General features: G+C 48.8%; 1 protein-coding gene across 5 annotated transcripts in view; it reads left to right on the top strand.

The window, feature by feature from the left end:
- Window positions 1-24,305, top strand: part of CDC42BPA (CDC42 binding protein kinase alpha) — a 289,477-nt gene that overhangs the window by 93,761 nt on the left and 171,411 nt on the right. For all 5 annotated transcript variants that reach the window (XM_088444439.1, XM_088444443.1, XM_088444441.1 and 2 more), the window contains exons 4-5: window positions 10,649-10,744; window positions 12,707-12,855. In XM_088444439.1, coding sequence (XP_088300565.1) covers window positions 10,649-10,744; window positions 12,707-12,855 — 245 coding nt within the window. The remainder of the gene's footprint in view (window positions 1-10,648; window positions 10,745-12,706; window positions 12,856-24,305) is intronic.

The raw sequence follows: 24,305 nt of genomic DNA on the forward strand, positions 1-24,305 counted from the left end.
GTGCCAAGGAAAACTTTTGCAGAGAGGTTAAAAGTTCCCGCAGCAATTCCGCTGGTTCTGTACTTTTCCTGCTACACTGTAGCTGATTATACAAGTTATCTGGCAGCCGGTCGCACTTCTCTAAGAATGTCGGACATGTTTTTAGTGAAGCTTATGGCCAGGAGCAGGGCTGGCTTCTATCCGCGAGGATGTTTTGAAATGTCTCAGGTACCAGGCTCTCTGTGCTCTTCATTATAGCTAGAAATCCCACTAGTGGAGCCTGGATCGGATTTACCCAAATCTCACCTGAAACATCATGGATGAGGAGCCCTGTGTGTCAGAGCATTGGCGAGTTCCCGGGGCATTGAGCGTCCTGCTATCCATAAACGCACTCTACGTTTCGCAGAGCTATACTAATTAATAGCCAAGATCATCAATAGGTTGGCCACAGGTTGGTCTACCTCTGTGAACAATTTGATCAATAGAACTTTCGCACACAGGCCAACCTGTAGCCCATCATATCAATAGAATACATTATACACAGAGGTGCTAACCAGTAGCCAGTGAAATAACTAGAAGTCACATGGTTAGTCCAGCCAGGGGCCAATCAGATCAATAGAATGTTCATACACTGACCAAGCTCTAGCTTATCATAGCGATAGAACGTTCACAGACAGACCAACGTGCGCAATCGTATTGATAGAATGCTCACAGACGGACCAACCTGTGGCCAATCACAGTTCACCGGATATTGCACAAATCTTAACCAAACCTTACAAATGGACCTTGGTGAAGTGGCTCCAGCTATTTTACACCCTCCACATCGATACCAATGTCCACCATGACGCTTTAAAGTAACATTTTCTAGTAAAGCAGAACGTCATTCGTGTAAATATCGTATTTCTACTGACACTCTCATATATAGGGGGAGATGTATTAAGCTCTGGAAAGTGATAAAGTACCACCCATTCAGCTCCTAACTGTCATGTTACAGGCTGTGTTTGAAAAATGAAAGTTAGGAGCTGAATGGTTGGCACTTTATCACTCTCCAATGTATCACTTTCCAGAGCTTAATACATCTGCGCAGGGGCAGATTGGGAATATAAAGTGGCCCTGGAAAAGTACATCCCGCCTGTCTTTGGGTACATACCATGGTTGATTACCGCGGTACGTACCTAGAATATCGCAAAGGGCAGCTTCGATAAGATCTGTCCTGTGCGATGGCTCCGGACAGCGGGACATCCGGGTTTAACACCCAGAAGTCTCTCTGCCGTCGTTCTGCTTATGCACAGAAGGCTGCAGGCTGCGCGAGGGGGGGGGGGAGGAGAGGAGAGGGGAGGGGAGTGATGGGAAGGATCCGATCGGGTCCCTCCCAAGGGGGAGCATCTCGATAAGAAATCCGTAGGCTTCCGTTTATATTATGTAATGCCACCTGAAGATGGCATTACCCATCAGGACGAAGCCTTACGGTGCTTTGTACAATGGGAAATGTGGTAAAACCCTGGAAAATGGAGAAGAGCGAGAGAGAGAGAGACGGGGATCAGTGTGAGAGAGAGAGACGGGGATCAGTGTGAGAGAGAGAGAGAGACGGGGAGCAGTATGAGAGAGAGACTGGGATCATTGTGAGAGAGAGAGAGAGACGGGGTGCAGTGTGAGAGAGAGAGAGATGGGGAGCAGTATGAGAGAGAGACTGGGATCATTGTGAGAGAGAGAGAGACGGTGAGCAGTGTGAAAGAGAGACTGGGATCAGTGTGAGAGAGAGAGACGGGGAGCAGTGTGAGAGAGAGAGAGAGACGGGGAGCAGTGTGAGAGAGAGAGACGGGGAGTAGTGTGAGAGAGACGGGGAGCAGTGAGAGAGAGAGACGGGGAGCAGTGTGTGAGAGAGAGAGAGACGGGGAGCAGTGTGAGAGAGAGACGGGGAGCAGTGTGAGAGAGAGACGGGGAGCAGTGTGAGAGAGAGACGGGGAGCAGTGTGAGAGAGAGACGGGGAGCAGTGTGAGAGAGAGACGGGGAGCAGTGTGAGAGAGAGACGGGGAGCAGTGTGAGAGAGAGACGGGGAGCAGTGTGAGAGAGAGACGGGGAGCAGTGTGAGAGAGAGACGGGGAGCAGTATGAAAGACGGGGGAGCAGTGTGAGAGAGAGAGACGGGGAGCAGTGAGAGTGTGACGGGGAGCAGTGTGAGAGAGAGAGACGGGGAGCAGTGTGAGAGAGAGAGAGACGGGGAGCAGTGTGAGAGAGAGAGAGACGGGGAGCAGTGTGAGAGAGAGAGACGGGGAGCAGTGTGAGAGAGAGAGAGACGGGGAGCAGTGTGAGAGAGAGAGAGACGGGGAGCAGTGTGAGAGAGAGAGACGGGGAGCAGTGTGAGAGAGAGAGACGGGGAGCAGTGTGAGAGAGAGAGACGGGGAGCAGTGTGAGAGAGAGACGGGGAGCAGTGTGAGAGAGACGGGGAGCAGTATGAGAGAGACCGGGTAGCAGTGTGAGAGAGAGAGAGATGGGGAGCAGTGAGAGTGTGACGGGGAGCAGTGAGAGTGTGACGGGGAGCAGTGTGAGAGAGAGAGACGGGGAGCAGTGTGAGAGAGAGAGACGGGGAGCAGTGTGAGAGAGAGAGACGGGGAGCAGTGTGAGAGAGAGAGAGACGGGGGAGCAGTGACAGACAGACGGGGAGCAGTGTGAGAGAGAGAGAGACGGGGAGCAGTGTGAGAGAGAGAGACGGGGAGCAGTGTGAGAGAGAGACGGGGAGCAGTGTGAGAGAGAGAGACGGGGAGCAGTGTGAGAGAGAGATGGGGAGCAGTGTGAGAGAGAGAGAATGTTGTGAGTAAAGGACTGACTCAGCGATCCTATTGTGATCGGTTACACAGTGACAGCACAGCAGGGGCAAAGCTCTGGCCCAACAAGTGACGGAGAAGATCTGGACCAGCATGCCTGACAGAGGCATAAACAGGCAGCAGATGAGGTCCTCAGTCCCCCCTGGTTTTCGCGCTGGGGTTGGTCACTAGATTGTGACGGCAAAGCTCCAGCAACCAGCAGTGTCAGGGAGGAGAGAAGGGGCCATTCTCCTCTACTCCTGCCAGACTGCCTCCCCCTGCTCTGTTATGGCCCGTGGCCGCATCTGTACCCGGAAGTGCCAACTCAGGGCCGGGGAAAACGTTTAATATATATATAAAAAGAAAAAACCTGCAGCCAGCAGACCCCCGAGCCTTTGGCCCCCCGGGAAAGTTCCTGCTGAAGTCTACGGCCAATCCGTCCCTGCCCCATAGTTTGCTATGTACCACTCCTATGGAAATACTCTGGACACTGCCAAACAAATATGCTTTCAGTCTCTCATCTCTGCTCGGGCTTCTAACCCCTTTTTAGTACATTTAAATGTCATCCCTCCCACCGGTTGCCATCAGAGCCCAAGATCTGGCTCCCTACCTAAAGGACAAGATAGATAACATCCTACATTAAATGGTTTCCTCTTCCTCAGCCTTCCAATGAATTCCCTTGAAGCTCTACTCTTCAGGCAGCTTATCAAGTTCCCGAATTACCCACGTTACCTCCAGAAACTATTCTACTCAAGTGCCGTCCCTCAATACAGTTCACACAAAACTTACATGTGTTCTCTTTTTATACTCGCGCATCCCACTAACACCAGACCAACATTGCTGTGTGACTGGATCAATTAGCCAACGAAGTACTTTTTACCCTAGCAGTCTGGGTGGATCATTAAGCAATATGTTGCGCTTAACCATATGTATCAAGTTTCGGTTTCTGTACGAAATGTCAGCTTGTGAGCAGGGCCCTCTTACCTCTATGGGGCATATTCAATTGGGGGCGAGAATAGCAAAAATTCCACACCTGCGAGGTTTTTCCTGCAGGTGCGGGATTTTTGCTATTCAATTAGGTGCGTTTTTTTTTTTTTTTTTCCCCTCGCACCTCCAGAGCGGGTCTGATTTTTTCCAAAAATAAATTTTATGAAAAATCAGCGGGACTTGCTCTGGGACCCCGGCGGCACCCCCCCCCCTGAGTACTAATTAAGCAATTGAAAGTTTCCAATTAGCTTAATTAGTCATTTAATTACTTTCCGAAGTGGTGCATAGAGCGTCTGGACCCAGGACTTCTAGCAGCCCCCCCTCCCCAGTGCCAAGAGGGAGGGGAGGCCACTGGGAGCCGCAGAGACCCCAGGGCATGTAAGTGTACTTTTTTTTTTATTGGATACTGCAGGAATCGGGAGCGCGCATACCTGTGGTAATTCAAAATGGGGCGCAAGGTTTTTTTACATCGCTAAACTGCGCGCCCATTTGAATATACTCCTGTGTCTGTTTTTTCACACCCGCTCTCATTTTATTACTGTTTTGCTCCCAATTGTAAAGCGCCCACAGAATATGCTGCTGCTTTACAAATACATTTTAATAAATACGCATTCGAGGGCTGATCAAGCTGTAGATAACGAGAGAGCCTATGACGGTGCTTTTAGGCAAGTAACAAAGCTGTGAGGTCTAATGTCCTTTTGTTTTGCACTAAGAGGTTTCATAATTCTTTGCAATACGCAAATATTTCTCTTGGTTATACATGGTTCTGCTAAAGTTGTCTTTAAATATACTTGGGGAAGGAAATTAGGTTTGCATAGAAAAAATGTTCCCGCATGATCGCAGTCTGGTTACAAACTCCTTCACTTCTAACTATATCCTGAATTTTGTTTTTCTACAATATGTAAATTACAGTACTAACTTTAGAAGTTGATACATTTGTGCATCGAGCAGTGAAATGAGTGGAGAAGTGGACCATTGGAGAAAGTTGTCTGTCGCAACCAATCAGCTTCTACCAATCATTATATAGAATGTACTTGATAAATGCTACCTTGAAGCTGATTGGTTACTGTGGGCAACCCCTCCACTGAACCACTTCTTCACTTTTTTTTCACTGCTTGATACGTCTCCCCTTATGTTGATTACCTCACACTATCATTATTGGCGCAGTACCTTTAAATATATCTTACTAGTATAGATTTGCTCATACAGTGGTTAGTGCTATTTGTAGCTGTTTTTAGTAAAGTCATTTATAGTACACGTTACGTGTTTAGCGATCCTATGTTATGTAATCACAATGACCTGTATAGTGTTGGCTTCCCAGCCGGGATAAGAGCCGGGAGAGAAGTTTGCATTCCCTTGTATTTTGCCCACCATCTTTATTCAGTCCTGTCAATCTCGCCTTTCAGCTCGCCATGTTCAAGAGACAACTCTTTTCTGTTCTGTAAAATAGCGTGCTGTAATTTGGCAGGAGCGGATCTCAGAATATTGTTACTCGTACTGTGTCGCGGTCGTGCATTGTGGTGGATGATTAGATGTGTACGCAGATGTGGGATATTCCCCTGTGTACTGAATGATCAGATAAAAAGTGTATTTAGGATCTGCAAAAGTGTAATGCTGAAGCGCAAATGCTCTATTGTGACTGCTTTTGTGCAATTGCGCTTGGCAGGATGGAAAAGCACACAAACCTGCGTGCTGACGGCGTTGGCTTTGGTGCGTAGTTTGCGCTGGCTAATTGGCAGATCGAGCGGGCACCATTGCCAAGTACGGGTGAGACGCACAACTGGAATACAGAAACAGGGTTTCTTTTTTGCTGGACAGAATTATTTGTTTTCTATCCCATTAGTAGTATGTTAGTGTTTTACTGCAGACACTGGGAACGTCAGCCACCCTGGTTCCCAAATATAGTTACACAACGTGGATCTAAAGCTTCTTATAGGGGACAAGGCTGAATTTAAATAATATGTAAAGTCTGCATGTAAACTACTTCATATAGTGTATGTAATATACGTGTGTATGTATATATATATATATATATATATATATATATATATATGTGTGTGTATGTATATATATGTGTATGTATATATATATATATATATATATATATATATAAAAAAATTCTATAAATTGCAAACAGGCCAAATATTGTTGAACTGTTTATCATATTTTAGCTGGCAGTTTGGCGCGTGCATGCGTTTGTCTGTAAGATGGAGGCTCTGCCTCAGCACCCATGTGACTGACCTGCCTGTGTGTAGTAAGATGGAGGCTCCATGTGACTGACCTACCTGTGTGTAGTAAGATGGAGGCTCTGTCTCAGCACCCATGTGACTGACCTGCCTGTGTGTAGTAAGATGGAGGCTCCATGTGACTGACCTGCCTGTGTGTAGTAAGATGGAGGCTCTGCCTCAGCACCCATGTGACTGACCTGCCTGTGTGTAGTAAGATGGAGGCTCTGCCTCAGCACCCATGTGACTGACCTGCCTGTGTGTAGTAAGATGGAGGCTCCATGTGACTGACCTGCCTGTGTGTAGTAAGATGGAGGCTCTGTCTCAGCACCCATGTGACTGACCTGCCTGTGTGTAGTAAGATGGAGGCTCCATGTGACTGACCTGCCTGTGTGTAGTAAGATGGAGGCTCTGCCTCAGCACCCATGTGACTGACCTGCCTGTGTGTAGTAAGATGGAGGCTCTGCCTCAGCACCCATGTGACTGACCTGCCTGTGTGTAGTAAGATGGAGGCTCTGCCTCAGCACCCATGTGACTGACCTGCCTGTGTGTAGTAAGATGGAGGCTCCATGTGACTGACCTACCTGTGTGTAGTAAGATGGAGGCTCTGTCTCAGCACCCATGTGACTGACCTGCCTGTGTGTAGTAAGATGGAGGCTCCATGTGACTGACCTGCCTGTGTGTAGTAAGATGGAGGCTCTGCCTCAGCACCCATGTGACTGACCTGCCTGTGTGTAGTAAGATGGAGGCTCTGCCTCAGCACCCATGTGACTGACCTGCCTGTGTGTAGTAAGATGGAGGCTCTGCCTCAGCACCCATGTGACTGACCTGCCTGTGTGTGGTAAGATGGAGGCTCCGCCTCAGCACCCATGTGACTGACCTGCCTGTGTGTAGTAAGATGGAGGCTCTGCCTCAGCACCCATGTGACTGACCTGCCTGTGTGTAGTAAGATGGAGGCTCCATGTGACTGACCTGCCTGTGTGTAGTAAGATGGAGGCTCTGTCTCAGCACCCATGTGACTGACCTGCCTGTGTGTAGTAAGATGGAGGCTCTGCCTCAGCACCCATGTGACTGACCTGCCTGTGTGTAGTAAGATGGAGGCTCTGCCTCAGCACCCATGTGACTGACCTGCCTGTGTGTGGTAAGATGGAGGCTCCGCCTCAGCACCCATGTGACTGACCTGCCTGTGTGTAGTAAGATGGAGGCTCTGCCTCAGCACCCATGTGACTGACCTGCCTGTGTGTAGTAAGATGGAGGCTCCATGTGACTGACCTGCCTGTGTGTAGTAAGATGGAGGCTCTGTCTCAGCACCCATGTGACTGACCTGCCTGTGTGTAGTAAGATGGAGGCTCCATGTGACTGACCTGCCTGTGTGTAGTAAGATGGAGGCTCTGCCTCAGCACCCATGTGACTGACCTGCCTGTGTGTAGTAAGATGGAGGCTCTGCCTCAGCACCCATTTGACTGACCTGCCTGTGTGTAGTAAGATGGAGGCTCTGTCTCAGCACCCATGTGACTGACCTGCCTGTGTGTAGTAAGATGGAGGCTCCATGTGACTGACCTGCCTGTGTGTAGTAAGATGGAGGCTCTGTCTCAGCACCCATGTGACTGACCTGCCTGTGTGTAGTAAGATGGAGGCTCCATGTGACTGACCTGCCTGTGTGTAGTAAGATGGAGGCTCTGCCTCAGCACCCATGTGACTGACCCGCCTGTGTGTAGTAAGATGGAGGCTCTGCCTCAGCACCCATGTGACTGACCTGCCTGTGTGTAGTAAGATGGAGGCTCTGTCTCAGCACCCATGTGACTGACCTGCCTGTGTGTAGTAAGATGGAGGCTCTGTCTCAGCACCCATGTGACTGACCTGCCTGTGTGTAGTAAGATGGAGGCTCCATGTGACTGACCTGCCTGTGTGTAGTAAGATGGAGGCTCTGCCTTAGCACCCATGTGACTGACCTGCCTGTGTGTAGCAAGATGGAGGCTCCGCCTCAGCACCCATGTGACTGACCTGCCTGTATGTAGTAAGATGGAGGCTCCGCCTCAGCACCCATGTGACTGACCTGCCTGTGTGTAGTAAGATGGAGGCTCTGTCTCAGCACCCATGTGACTGACCTGCCTGTGTGTAGTAAGATGGAGGCTCTGCCTCAGCACCCATGTGACTGACCTGCCTGTGTGTAGTAAGATGGAGGCTCTGCCTTAGCACCCATGTGACTGACTTGCCTGTGTGTAGTAAGATGGAGGCTCTGCCTCAGCACCCATGTGACTGACCTGCCTGTGTGTAGTAAGATGGAGGCTCTGCCTCAGCACCCATGTGACTGACCTGCCTGTGTGTAGTAAGATGGAGGCTCCGCCTCAGCACCCATGTGACTGACCTGCCTGTGTGTAGTAAGATGGAGGCTCTGCCTCAGCACCCATGTGACTGACCTGCCTGTGTGTAGTAAGATGGAGGCTCCGCCTCAGCACCCATGTGACTGACCTGCCTGTGTGTAGTAAGATGGAGTCTCTGCCTCAGCACCCATGTGACCGACCTGCCTGTATGTAGTAAGATGGAGGCTCTGCCTCAGCACCCATGTGACTGACCTGCCTGTGTGTAGTAAGATGGAGGCTCTGCCTCAGCACCCATGTGACTGACCTGCCTGTGTGTAGTAAGATGGAGGCTCTGCCTCAGCACCCATGTGACTGACCTGCCTGTGTGTGGTAAGATGGAGGCTCTGCCTCAGCACCCATGTGACCGACCAGCCTGTGTGTGGTAAGATGGAGGCTCCGCGTCAGCACCCATGTGACTGACCTGCCTGTGTGTAGTAAGATGGAGGCTCTGCCTCAGCACCCATGTGACTGACCTGCCTGTGTGTAGTAAGATGGAGGCTCTGCCTCAGCACCCATGTGACTGACCTGCCTGTGTGTAGTAAGATGGAGGCTCTGACTCAGCACCCATGTGACTGACCTGCCTGTGTGTAGTAAGATGGAGGCTCTGACTCAGCACCCATGTGACTGACCTGCCTGTGTGTAGTAAGATGGAGGCTCTGCCTCAGCACCCATGTGACTGACCTGCCTGTGTGTAGTAAGATGGAGGCTCTGCCTCAGCACCCATGTGACTGACCTGCCTGTGTGTAGTAAGATGGAGGCTCTGTCTCAGCACCCATGTGACTGACCTGCCTGTGTGTAGTAAGATGGAGGCTCCGCGTCAGCACCCATGTGACTGACCTGCCTGTGTGTAGTAAGATGGAGGCTCTGCCTCAGCACCCATGTGACTGACCTGCCTGTGTGTAGTAAGATGGAGGCTCTGCCTCAGCACCCATGTGACTGACCTGCCTGTGTGTAGTAAGATGGAGGCTCTGCCTCAGCACCCATGTGACTGACCTGCCTGTGTGTAGTAAGATGGAGGCTCTGCCTCAGCACCCATGTGACTGACCTGCCTGTGTGTAGTAAGATGGAGGCTCTGCCTCAGCACCCATGTGACTGACCTGCCTGTGTGTAGTAAGATGGAGGCTCTGTCTCAGCACCCATGTGACTGACCTGCCTGTGTGTAGTAAGATGGAGGCTCTGCCTCAGCACCCATGTGACTGACCTGCCTGTGTGTAGTAAGATGGAGGCTCTGCCTCAGCACCCATGTGACTGACCTGCCTGTGTGTGGTAAGATGGAGGCTCCGCCTCAGCACCCATGTGACTGACCTGCCTGTGTGTAGTAAGATGGAGGCTCTGCCTCAGCACCCATGTGACTGACCTGCCTGTGTGTAGTAAGATGGAGGCTCTGCCTCAGCACCCATGTGACTGACCTGCCTGTGTGTAGTAAGATGGAGGCTCTGACTCAGCACCCATGTGACTGACCTGCCTGTGTGTAGTAAGATGGAGGCTCTGACTCAGCACCCATGTGACTGACCTGCCTGTGTGTAGTAAGATGGAGGCTCTGCCTCAGCACCCATGTGACTGACCTGCCTGTGTGTAGTAAGATGGAGGCTCTGCCTCAGCACCCATGTGACTGACCTGCCTGTGTGTAGTAAGATGGAGGCTCTGTCTCAGCACCCATGTGACTGACCTGCCTGTGTGTAGTAAGATGGAGGCTCCGCGTCAGCACCCATGTGACTGACCTGCCTGTGTGTAGTAAGATGGAGGCTCTGCCTCAGCACCCATGTGACTGACCTGCCTGTGTGTAGTAAGATGGAGGCTCTGCCTCAGCACCCATGTGACTGACCTGCCTGTGTGTAGTAAGATGGAGGCTCTGCCTCAGCACCCATGTGACTGACCTGCCTGTGTGTAGTAAGATGGAGGCTCTGCCTCAGCACCCATGTGACTGACCTGCCTGTGTGTAGTAAGATGGAGGCTATGCCTCAGCACCCATGTGACTGACCTGCCTGTGTGTAGTAAGATGGAGGCTCTGTCTCAGCACCCATGTGACTGACCTGCCTGTGTGTAGTAAGATGGAGGCTCTGCCTCAGCACCCATGTGACTGACCTGCCTGTGTGTAGTAAGATGGAGGCTCTGCCTCAGCACCCATGTGACTGACCTGCCTGTGTGTGGTAAGATGGAGGCTCCGCCTCAGCACCCATGTGACTGACCTGCCTGTGTGTAGTAAGATGGAGGCTCTGCCTCAGCACCCATGTGACTGACCTGCCTGTGTGTAGATCGCTCTGTGACATTGCTGCCTTTCTGCTCCTCAGACAGCCTGTTTCCGGGAAGAGAGAGACGTCTTGGTGAACGGAGACAGTCAGTGGATCACTACCCTGCACTACGCCTTCCAGGATGACAACTATTTAGTGAGTTCACGCTCCCCTTCTCATGTCTATACTGGGAAACGGTCATCTGCCCCCACAGTAGCTAGTGTTCCCAGATGTCCCCCATTTAATTTGATGTATTCAATTACACCAGGAAGCTACTGACCCCCCACCAAGGTCCTGGAAACTCCCTGTGATCTAACAGGCGCATGCACATTAATGCGTATTTTGGCCCCATCTGTACATACAATTTTTTTATTGTGTGTATTTGTTACTGCTGTGTCTCTCTTATTCCCCACCTTGCCATATTCTGGGGTATAGTTTTGCAGCCCAATGTCATTGGTCCCTATGATAAATTGCTCTGTAGACATGGGTATAATAGGATATTAGTGTTCATTCCAGCACCCTGCACCTGCCAAAACTGGTGCAGTTCCTCTTTCCTGCCTGGGGTGTCTCTCACTGCTCTGGTGCTTCTAGCACACTCAGCTGATGCAGCAAACTTCTAATATACACACTAGTGTGTGCTAGAAGCACCAGAGCAGAGAGAGACACCCCAGGCAGGAAAGAGGAACTGCACGCCTTGTGACAGGTGTAGGGTGCTAGAATGAACACTAGGATATTGCAAAGCATCGATCTTGCTGCAATGTTATTCTCTGTATCGGCTTCATCTCGCACTACGGTGTTCTGTAGTCCATGTGGTCATCCCCACTTTTCCCCTATGCTCCATGGTGGTTTTGTGACCTAGAGATCTATTATGCACTAAATGGCTCTGTAATACAGATATTTACATGGTCACAGTGAGATGATGGTAACAAAAAGCACCAGTATGGATAAAGGATGTAACTGACTACATTACCACAAACATTTCATTAGCGTTCTATATGATTAGATTAATTAGTTGTAATATATTTATAAAGAAATACGTACAAAACCCCCAACGTTGAGATTGTGGGAGAGTGGAGATTTCAGGTAGGATCTGGCAGATGATTAAGTAATGACAGGTCCGTCTTTCTAATACTGATGTGTGTTAAATCCCACCTAAATCCTTACAAAAACAATTTAAATTGAAGTAATACAAACTGAAACGTCTGCTCGCCTGTTAATATTTAAAGATCTGCAAAAGTTGGAGGAATATTGGCAGCGCTGAACCCCGTCCAGGATTCAGTCCCAGAATGTATATTATATAACTTTTTATATTATACGCCAGAACCTGAAACCCTGCTTCATTTACTGTTTAAAATCCACCAATTTTTCCTTAATACATACGAACGCCAATGCTTTATTATACACGACAAGTCCAGCAGACACTTCCATTTCTAGAACGGCCACAATTTTCAGACGTAAGGAAAATCATGAGGGTAATTGTAGGGTTAACATGGACATATTGTTTAATACCGTATCACAAAGTACCTATTACATGTTAGTATTTTCTTTATCTATTTAAAGCCCTTACTTAATGGCAGCTACATTGTGTGCCTAAGGTAGGAGACACAGTCAGCAAGTGTTCTAGCAGTGTAAAAACTTTGCTGACCTGTGCCCTTAGCTCTAGAATTATGGTGCTCGACAACGAGATAACTATAAAAAAAAAAAAAAAAAAATTTTGATTGAGCTCCTTTTATTTCAGGGAGGGCGTGGGACGGCGAGTGGCGGCATCGGAAAGTGTCATGCTGGCCCACTGTCATGTGACGTACAGCAAGTGGCGACATTTTTGCAATTTTCCTGCTAGTATTAAAGTGTCATATTTTTTTGAGGGTAAGACCAGGTTGGCTTTGCCTTTAAAATATTGCCGCTTTAAGTCTATCTGCTAAATCACCGCAATCTCACCACTTGCCGCATCTCGCAGGTTGTTATATTTGGCCCGCTGACATTGCGCGTTTCCCTGACAATAGGAAATGGACGATGCTTCTTTTGGGAAAGTGCAAAGTGGACTGGAGCCGTGGTTTCACGCATTACGGCGATATCCCGTTGTCCGTCTCCTAACGCTGTCCCTCTTCTCTCCCGCAGTATCTGGTTATGGATTACTATGTCGGAGGAGATCTCCTCACGTTGCTCAGCAAGTTTGAGGACAGGCTTCCAGAGGACATGGCTCGTTTTTATTTGGCCGAAATGGTCATGGCCATCGACTCTGTCCACCAGCTCCACTATGTCCACAGGTAAGACCGTCCGTGACCTGGAGTACGGCAGTTCTAGATCTTTGTCTTCAGAGATTCTATGGGGTAGAAACCAGAAGAGCGCGTTGACATTTGAGGTCGCTCCACGTTTATTTAGATGATGATGTCCTCTGATGTTTGACTTGTGTGTCCTCCATGTTGCGTTGCTGGGTGATAGAGAAGATTAGTCTTTCTAAGATGATGCAGGTCTATCATTGAGGGTTTTCTGAAAGATTTTCTTTGTCAGTCTGTTAATACACGAAAGTGGTAACACTCGGCCCTAGTTCCCAGTCTATTTGCAGACTGTGATCCATCCACAATATGGCTACCTCCACTCTGGGCAGATAATAGCTAAAACTAATTGAACTTGTATACTTCCCCTTGTCTCTCCCCTCCCCCTCCCCTCCAAAAGAAAAGTAAAAATTTTTTTGCTACGTTACATCCATAGTATTACTGTATGTAACGTCCTGTGTGGTGCAGGCATGGATGCAACGCCGGCGAGTCTGCCCGTACATTTAAAGCAGCAATCATTTAAAAGAGAAACCTAATCTGGTTTTGCCGGCTTCTCGGCACTGCATGCACCTGGCCCACTGTTACATAGGGGGTCATTCAGACCCGCTCGCGAGTGGCGGGACGCTCGCAAGTGGGTCGATGTTCCCCACTGCGCATACGCACGACGGAGGGAGCTCCGTCATGCGCATGCAAAAGACCCGGCGAGCGACGGGCTCACCATCGCTCCGGGTCTCGCACCAAAGGGGGCGTGCTGTCGATGTTGATTGACAGCACGCCCCCCTTTGGTAGGCGTGCCTGCCAGACGGCCCCACTGACCTCACGAGTGATGTCAGTGGGAGTGATTTTGGCTCTGATAGAGCCAAAATCACTCCAGGGCTTGCGGCAGCGAGACCCTACCGCAGGGTCTCCGTCGCAAGCCCGGCGGTCGCGATGGTCAAGACCATCGCGACCATCATCATGGACGCTCGACCCACAGCTATGCGAGCGTCCATGAGGACGCTCCAAAAAAAGGTAGGAGGGCCCTGATTCAGAGCGAGCGCTCTGGTCAGAGCGTTCAGCTCTGAATCATGCCCATAAGCACCTCTGTCTTCTTAAAATGTCACATCTGATGATTTGCTGAAGATAGAGAATCTGGGTGACTGGCGAACCCGTTGGCCTGTGTTTAGGGTCGTTGGCCGCCGCTGGTGCCCATTGCAGTCTGATGCATACAAGCTGGCACGCCATTTGTGTGTGCAGGTTACAGCGGCAGGAGACATGCTCGCATTGTGATCCAGCTGTTCAGCCAATTGGTGACGGTGATCCTTTAATTTGACTGTCGCACCGGATAGTCCTGTCAGCATGTGGGCGTTGTGGCTGCTGTAACCTGACTGTTTGAGGCTTGAACGTTGCTTCTGCTGTTACTCGCACCAGTCATTGATTTCTCTTTGTACAAGGTATGGTTGCATCGGAGATAAGTAGAAGAATTGTCCATATTGAAATATAATTTGAACAGACCTCCTATCTCCCAAAATTTTAAAAAGCAAAATAAACGCTACTCGTGATCGCCAATCCTTCCACTTCTTCCCAACCCTGCAGTGCTATTCTCACACAAGAATTGGGACAATCCTGCCAAAATATGGGACTATTTAACACTGTAATAATGCCCTTCATCCGAGAGTAGCCTTTTATATTTTTGCTCAGTCTTGGTGATAATGATGAGTAAAATACTGAAGGTAAATATACCGCAGAGTTGTGGATTGTGTTGGAGCTTTTATTATACGGGGGGCTTCCCTCGCTGTTGGCCCCAAAGTTTTTTCACCAGATACCGAAAGGTGAATTTTACCGGTGGTTTCTGACCCCCAAACTGCTCAATTGTCTTTGGCAGGCCTTTACCGGCTCCGTTTTCCAGTACGTCTGGACAATAAATATACGCGGCGTTCAGCTGTGTACCGGTTCATATCGGCACGTAACACACAGACAGGATGAATGTGGGCACCACAGTACAACACCACCACTGTCACAAGCCGGAATACCTACTGACTAGCAGTGGCGGCTCCAGAGGTGAGGCTGCGGCGCAGTCCAAAATTCAAATACGGGAACCACCCCAACTGCCACCCTCACTAGTTCTGTCCTGACTGGCATCCTCACTAGCTATATTCTCACTGGCAGTTGGTGTGTTTTCCCTATTTGAATTTTGGACTGAACTGCTGACTAGGGGCCGTATTCAATTAGCGGCGAAAACAGACCTTGTTTTCGTCATTGGCGAAAACGGCCATTTTTCATCAAAAACACGGCAACATTTTTGCCAACCAGGCGAAAAAAACTGGAGAAAAATTTTCTCCGTCCCTGACCAGGAGAAAAAAAAAAATGCAAATTCCCTATTTTTGGCTAAAAGTGTGGGGATTTCTTTCAGAACCCTTCGAACCTCCTCTAATGATAAATTACCGGAATTTTTTTTTCGGAAGTTGCGTACTTTCGACGAAAAACGACGACACAAATTTTGCAGCGAAAAAAAAACAAATTGTTGAAAATGGTTTTAATGTACAGTATTGGGTCTGATTTTTCGGGGGGGGGGGGGCGGCGGTATGGATGTGTCAAGTGTTTTAAATATCGCACGTAGCAGCAGGCGTTTTTTTTTTTTTTTTAACTATTTTGAAAATTGCATTTTTACGACACAAAAATATACTTTCATCAATTTTAACGTACCCCCAATTTACGTGGAACAGTAATTTTCTGGCAAAAAAAAATAGCTTTTGATCTTTTTTTTTTCAACAATTTTTTTTTCTCCGCCCAAAATTTGTGCGGTCGTTTTTCAACAAAGTGCGCAACTTACAATTTTTTTCCAGGAATTTATCATTAGGGGGGATGTCCAAAGGGTTCTGAAAGAAATCCCCACATGTTTAGCCAAATATAGGGATTTTGCTGGGGTTTTTTTTGGTTTTCTCCTGGTCTGGGATGGAGAAAACTTTTCTCCAGTTTTTTTTTCGCCTGTTTTTTGGCGAAAATGTCGCCGTTTCTTTCCCCCCCGAAAACGGCCGTTTTCGTCGCTAATTAAATACGTCCCTAGGGTGGTGAACAGTTGGCCTTCACTTTGCGAATGTGTGAACAGCTGGCCTGGACGCTAATGGCGAACTCTTTCAACGCTTGCTATGACTGCCACATGTTTCTCATAGACCAAGGTATATCTGTGACACATTTCACTAAATGACTTCAATTACTTTAAAAGTTACTAGAAAAACTTTGAGGCCAATAGCGAGTGAAGACCCTGTACAGTATATAATGGCAGCAGCTGCGCCAATAGTTTCCTCTCTTCTCTGCTTATTTCCGTTTATCAGGGAACGGTCATTTCCAAGCTGCTTGTTTATTTCCGGTGGAAAGTGTAACTGTGCGACTGCATGAGATCGAAAGCGACCAAAATGAAATCTTTGTATTAAAGGGGCAGTATACCTAAATTTCTTCTTCTGGGTCCATGGGGTCCACAGCAAATACGTTGGGGGTATGTGGTTGGAGTGATCCCGGCACCAAACAGTTAAAAACAAGCTCTCGGCTCCCAGGATGCACTGGGTCCTCCCCACATATACCCCGCCCCCGGCTACAGTTGTTCTGTTTGGTGCAAGAAGTTTTGGGTTTTTTTGAGCTAGCAGCGCGTGCTGTGGATGAGGAACCGGAAGCAGCTAAGCGTCTGACAGACGCCCGGGTCGCTGCTCCATCTACTCCCGCCGCGACACTGGTGTAAAGCCAGTGATTTCGGCAGAGGCACAGGGCCCTGGACTGCAACCGGGATGTAGGCAAGGTGGTTTTGGTGGCCGCTAATGCCGGAGCCACGTGGCGGTCCGTCCTCCGGCGGTGGAGACTGGCCGGGGGAACGCTGTAGTGAGGAGCCAGGTAGACTGCCTCCCACACTAGACCATCGGGACTTGATGGATTCCCTGACAGCCCGGGGGCCAGTGGCGGCGGCCATGTCAGTGAGCCGGGTGGATCGTTACAGCATAGGGGAGGTTCGCTCTCCCCCTATGGCCCCTCCCCCAACCCTCACGCCGGCCCTCTTCAAGGTTCCCACGTCTGGGTTGCTCCTCCCTCTATATGAGTCGGCCAGAGACCACTCTCAGGTGCTCTTGGTGGCTGTGCACTCAGGAGGTTGGGTCAGTCTCCCTGTATACTCTCCCTGTATACCTCTCCCACGTTGACTGGTTATACAGAGCGCTCTATCCTACTAGGCCTGAGGCTGTTCGTAGTGGACTAAGAGCTTAAGATGCATATTCTCATATAAGGGGATATATTATGCATTGCATGTGACTTTGAAACCTGTTGCCTTTTATGTCTAGCGTTCCCGCTAGGCTGTTTTAGCGTGGCGCGGCGCCCTGCCCTCCTTCTAGAGGGCAAAAAGCACCCTGCCCTCACAGCCTGCGGGTGCCGTCTTCACCCGCGGGTTGCAGTGTCACGTGGGTGGGGAAATGTGCGATGACCCGGTCACCCCCGGAGAATAGACGCTGGGCGCATGAGCCCGGCATCTATTCTCCCTGTCAGCAGCGCTTGGGGGCTGCCCGGCGTGTCCGTAACGGCGTCCCAACAGTGACGAAAAGACACACCCCCTTTTTCAATGGCCACGCCCCCTTTTCGGGTATGCGCGCACACCTTCGGCGCGCACGGAAGTGCCCTCTCTAGCTCCGGCGCCTTGCCTGCTGTCGGAGCTATCACTACTGTTTCTCCTTATAACCCTCTACTACAGGTGTGTGGGGAAGTTGGGGTGAAACATTGTCACACGTGTGCTCAGAACTTTGCATAAAAATCATTGTTATGTGTAAAGAATCTGAAAGACAGGTGGCTGAGGCACCTGTGCTGGTGTGATGTATGGCCTGCAAAGTGGGGTTATCCCCACAGGATTTCATACACAATGGATTATGTGGTCACTGTTTTAAGGAGTCATCAGTCAAGCTTACCAGCCTCTGGACAAGAGCCCCCTTGGGCTTCTTTTTCCGAGATTATGGCAGAGGTTGCGGAACGATTGGCAGCCCCAGTGTTGAGAGATCCTCAGTAGCTGCAACCTGCCATGTTTATGCCCCCCTATTCTTCCATCTTGGATGGACATGTATGCACACTCAGGTCAGGGCATGGCTTTATCTTCAGCAGCTTTTCAGCAACCGCTACAAGCGGCTAGACCAGTGCAGCCAAAGACCAGAAGGCGTTCGGCCTCGCACGCAGGCCAGGCCACAGATGTCGGTACGTCCTCTGATGAGGGTGCTCCTCATTACCCTCTGATGAGGGCGCATGATTCCTCAAAAGAATCTCTCTTGGGAGAGGATGGGGATAAATTTTCAGCAGCAGATGTCCCTTTTTAATTAGGGCAGTCAAAGCTGTGTTGAACATAGATGAGGGAGAACCACTGCAAAGAAAGGCGCCTGTATTTAAGCGCCAGAGAGTGGTGATGGCTGAATTTCCCAAATCTGAACACCTGTCGGAACTTATGGGGGAAGCATGGATCTCTCCGGAAAGGAAGTTCCATCTTACAAAAAAGGTTGCGGCCTTATACCCTTTTCCGTCGGAGGAGTGTGCTAAATGGGAAATTCCACCATCAGTAGACGTGCATGTAGCACATCTGGTAAGGAGTGCCACATTACCCATACCGTCTGCATCCTCTCTTAAAAATTCCACGGATAGGACACTTGAAGCTTGTCTCAAGGCAGTCTTCTCGCTCTCAGGAGTGGCCACTCGCCCAGCCATGGCTACGGCTTGGGTTGCCAAAGCCATTGAAGAATGGATGAGGACACTGGCAGAAGCTCTGCCAGAGCTATCCAAGGAACAGCTGGAGATTATTTGTTATGTCAAGGAAGCTGCATCCTATTTGGGAGAGGCAGCATTGGATGCTGGTATATTATCTTCTAAAGCATCGGCTGTCTCGGTTGTGGCGTGCAGAGCCATGTGGTTAAGGGATTGGAAAGCGGATGCAGGGTCCAAGAAGGCCTTAGATTCCCTTCCGTTTACGGGAAGTATTCTGTTTGGCACGGAACTGGACAAGATTGTGGCTACGGTGGCAGCCTCTAAAACGGCTGGTCTACCCTCAGCATCTGTTGCCAGACCTAAAGGGTCGTCCTTTCGGCCACAGGGGAAGGCTAGAGATCAGTCCTCAGCTAGAACCAGTTCTAGCAGAAAACCACTTTCTATGAAACCTTGGCCGAACAAACGTCCAGCTTCCAGGTCCCAGGATAAGCCTGTGGCCTGATGGGGCGGGCCTCCCCCTGCGGGATCCCAGGGTAGGAGGCTGACTTCTTCAGTTTTCAGACACCTGGCATCTCACGACAACAGACGCCTGGGTTCGGGAAGTTGTCTCCCGGGGATACGCCCTGACATTCTGGAGAAGTCCTCCCCATAGGTTCTTTTGCATAACTCAGGCAGTAGGTTCTGCAAAGTCCTTGGCCCTCCAACAGGCTATACAATCCCTGCTAATCTCAGGCGTTGTTATCCCGGTTCCAGGGCATCAACTACGGAGAGGTTATTATTCAGAAACCAAATGGGTCCTACCGGTCTATTTTGAACCTAAAAGGCCTCAACATATTTGTTCGGCTGCCCAGCTTACGTATGGAAACACTGCGGTCGATTGTGTTGGCAATGGAACAGGGGGATTTTATGGTGCTGTTGGACAGAAACACTTCCAGTTTCAGGCACTGCCCTTTTGGTTTGTCAACAGCCCCTCGGGTGTTTACCAAGGTTATGGCAGTAATGATGGCATGTCTCAGACGCCAGGGCGTCAGAATTCTGCCATACCTGGACGATCTCCTGTTATTGGGGCAGTCTCCACAGGAGTTGCAGTATCATCTCGGACTGACGAGTTTCCTGTCTACACGGTCTCGGCCAGATCATAAATTGGAAGAAGTCGTCACTTCTTCCTGTGCAGCAGATGGTACATCTGGGGGCACGCCTGGACTCCCTGGCGCAGAGAATATATCTGCCGGAGGACAAGATTTGCGGCCCTGCAGTTGCGGATACGCAAATTGCTTCACAACAGGCTGATGTCTGTGCAGTCAGCAATGCGGGTGCTGGGGTCTATGGTGTCCACCTTCAGCATGGTGGAATATGCCCAATTTCACTCCAGACCATTGCAGCAGTTGATCCTTTTGCTCTGGAACGTGGAGTACCGCTCGATAAAGTCTCAGATGATCCATCTCTCACCAGAGGTTCAGTTGTCCCTGTCGTGGTGGTTGCAGACGTGCCGTCTCAACCAGGGTCGCCCATTCTGGATCCAGGTTGGGTACTAATCACGACCGATGCCAGCCTTCATGGCTGGGGGGCGGTGACAGGTCAGCACATTTTTCAGGGAAGATGGACAAAGGCAGAGAGTCTTCTGTCTATAAATGTCCTAGAACTGAGGGCAGTATTTAGAGCGCTGGTGCAGGCTCGGGGAATACTGAGGGGCAGGCCTGTACAGGTACAATCCTACAATGTCACCACGGTAGCCTACCTCAATCATCAGGGAGGCACACTGAGTGGGGCGGCCATGGCAGAAGTATCAAAGAGTCTCGTCTGGGCAGAACGTCACCTTCCTTCAATATCAGTCGTGTTCATACCAGTAGTCCTTAATTGGGAAGCGGACTTCCTGAGTCGGCAGGATATAAACGCCAGAGAGTGGGCTCTTCATCCACAGGTATTCCAGAGCCTGGTGCACAGATGGGGGCTTCCAGAAATAGACCTCATGGCCTCAAGGCACAACCACAGGGTGCCCAGGTACGGGTCCAGGACCAGGGATCCGATGGCCGAATTTGTAGACTCTCTGGCAGTGAGGTGGAATTTCAGACTAGCATATCAGTTTCCACCTTTGGCTCTTTTTCCCAGGGTCATCAGGAAGGTCAAGCAGGAAAGCGGTATGGTGATACTGATAGCTCTTACTTGGCCCAGACGCCATTGGTTCACCGATCTACAGAGTCTCTCCATAGACACTCCGTGGCCTCTTCCGCTAAGGCCAGACCTGTTGATACAGGGTCCCTGCTTGTTCCCGAATCTTCCTCGTCTGTCTTGGCTCTTGAGGCCTCCATCCTAAAGACATAGGGTTTTTCTGATTCTGTAATACGGACAATGTTGAGGGCACGAAAACCATCCTCTGCCCGCATTTATTATAGAATTTGGCACTCATTTTTTCAGTGGTGTGAACTGAGAAGATATGACCCTAAGGTGTTTAGGGTCGCTCGAGTGCTTCCTTTTCTTCAGACTGGTTTAGAGCGGGGTCTCCGTCTGGCCACCCTGAGAGTTCAGGTTTCTGCATGGTCGGTCTGTTTTCAGTGGAAGATCACCCCGCTGCCTGATGTAAGGACATTTTTTCAGGGTGTTCTAAGGGTTCAGCCTCCCTTTGTTCCCCCGGCAGCCCCGTGGGATTTGTCATTAGTTTTTAGGGCTTTACAGGCTCCCCCGTTTGAACCCCTGAAATCAGTAGACCTCAAGTGGTTGACAGCAAAGAGTGTTTATTATTGCTATCGCCTCTGCCCGCAGGGTCTCTGATTTGGCAGCTCTTTCTTTCCGCTCTCCCTTTTTGATATTCTATCGGGATAGAGCTGTACTTCGTACCAAGGCGGGATACCTTCCTAAGGTGGTATCTCTTTTTCATATAAATGAAGACATTGTGGTCCCAGCTTTTCAGACTTCAGGCCTCTCTGTAGGTGAGGCTTCTCTGGATGTTGTCCGTGCGCTACGTATTTACGTGGATCGCACCAGCAACTTGATTAAGTCAGATTCTCTTTTTGTGCTGTATGGCTGTCATAAGCCTGGCTGGCCAGCCAATAAGCAGACTGGCCAGATGACTTCGTATGGCAATTGCTCAGGCATACGCACAGGCCGATCTGGTGGTGCCAGACTCAGTAACTGCGCATACTACACGGTAAGTGGGACCTTCATGGGCGGCTCACTGGGGCGCCTCTGTGGAACAATTGTGCAAGGCAGCCACATGGTCTTCCGTCCACACTTTTGTCAAGTTCTATGCATTTACCACCTTTGCCCCTCAGGATGCTTCCTTCGGGCGTAGGATTCTCGTTTCTTCTGAGACACAGGAGCGTCCCCGCCCTTAGGGGAACTGCTTTGGGACATCCCCAACGTATTTGCTATGGACCCCGAAGAAGAAAATAATACTTATGGTATAACATACCTTTGTTAACTCTTTTTCTTCGAGGTCCATGGGGTCCACAGGTGAGAGAATTGTTCTAGAGAACAAGGGTTCTTCCTTCTTCTCCTTTGCCTTCTCCTGCTTGGGCTTGGTAACAGACTGCCTGCCTGTAGCCGGGGGCGGGGTGTATGTGGGGAGGACCCAGTGCATCCTGGGAGCTGAGAGCTTGTTTTTAACTGTTTGGTGCCTGGATCACTCCAACCACATACCCCCAACGTATTTGCTGTGGACGTAATGGACCCCGAAGAAAAAGAGTTAACAAAGGTATGTTATACCATAACTCTTATTTTTACATTGTTGTGTATGCAGGGGCATTAAATATACCTCTGACATATTTAACATTACATTATCTTCCATCATGGATTTATAATGGGATTTTTACCCCTCACCTACACACAGTGCTTTGTAATGTTGCATAAGTATTTGTTTAATACTTGGTAGAAGCTGCAGTGACTGCTGTGAGTCTATGTGGGTCTCTCCCATCCTTACACATCTGGAGTCTGCTGTTTACACCCGTTCTTCCCTGCGGTATTGTCTCAGCTTCGCTAGGTTTGGATGGGGGTGAGCAGCTAATTTGTAATCATTTCCCATATTTGTGATGGACAATGAGGCCTCCTCACTGATTGGGTCACCTCAGGACGCTGACTGTTTTGTACTTGAGACACTAGAACTTGGCTATCGCCTGCGGGCTTTGCATCTTTATCCTGCTGGAATATAAATCTTCTCCCAAGTCCTAGAACTCTTGCAGACTTCATTATATTTTCCTCCATCCATGATGTCTTTTTGTTTTAACTGGTTTTCCAGTACCTGGACGCATCTTCGTAGCACTGTGTTCCCATCATCACACTTCAGAGTAAAGAGCATACTCCTATAACAATACAATTATTTACTTGCAGCAAACACAGCATCTAGTGTGCATGATAGTCAGTTGAATCTTGGAGCCATATTCAATTAGAGGCGAAGTTTTCGCCTGTCCGACTGTTCGCTTCATTCGCCTGTTTCAGAGGCGAATATATTCCGTGCTCGTCCCCGCTTTTCGCCTAATTCAATTGCAAAACAGGCGAACACGGAAATAGGCGAATGCGGAACAGGTGAAAAGTACTGAAAGAATTGGGGAAATCAGTCTGTACCCCAGAAAAAGATGCACTAACATAGGGAATCACTATAGATGTGTACTAATAGCCCTAATAACATAGGGAATCACTATAGATGTGTACTAATAGTCCTAATAACATAGGGAATCACTATAGATGTGTACTAATAGCCCTAATAACATAGGGAATCACTATACATGTGTACTAATAGCCCTAATAACATAGGGAATCACTATATAGCTGTGTACTAATAGCCCTAATAACATAGGGAGTCACTATATAGCTGTGTACTAATAGCCCTAATAGCATAGGGAATCACTATATAGATGTGTACTAATAGCCCTAATAACATAGGGAATCACTATACATGTGTACTAATAGCCCTAATAACATAGGGAATCACTATACATGTGTACTAATAGCCCTAATAACATAGGGAATCACTATACATGTGTACTAATAGCCCTAATAACATAGGGAATCACTATACATGTGTATTAATAGCCCTAATAACATAGGGAATCACTATACATGTGTACTAATAGCCCTAATAACATAGGGAATCACTATACATGTGTACTAATAGCCCTAATAACATAGGGAATCACTATATACATGTGTACTAATAGTCCTAATAACATAGGGAATCACTATAGATGTGTACTAATAGCCCTAATAACATAGGGAATCACTATATACATGTGTACTAATAGTCCTAATAACATAGGGAATCACTATAGATGTGTACTAATAGCCCTAATAACATAGGGAATCACTATATAGCTGTGTACTAATAGCCCTAATAACATAGGGAATCACTATATAGCTGTGTACTAATAGCCCTAATAACATAGGGAATCACTATAGATGTGTACTAATAGTCCTAATAACATAGGGAATCACTATATAGCTGTGTACTAATAGCCCTAATAACATAGGGAATCACTATATAGCTGTGTACTAATAGCCCTAATAACATAGGGAATCACTATATAGCTGTGTACTAATAACCATAATAACATAGGGAATCACTATAGATGTGCACTAATAGCCCTAATAACATAGGGAATCACTATATACATGTGTACTAATAGCCCTAATAACATAGATATACATGTGTACTAATAGCCCTAATAACATAGGGAATCACTATATAGCTTTGTACTAATAGCCCTAATAACATAGGGAATCACTATAGATGTGTACTAATAGTCCTAATAACA

Source organism: Taudactylus pleione, unplaced genomic scaffold (assembly GCF_031769625.1).
Source record: "Taudactylus pleione unplaced genomic scaffold, aTauple2 ptg000363l, whole genome shotgun sequence".
Taxonomy (NCBI): Eukaryota; Metazoa; Chordata; class Amphibia; order Anura; family Myobatrachidae; genus Taudactylus; species Taudactylus pleione.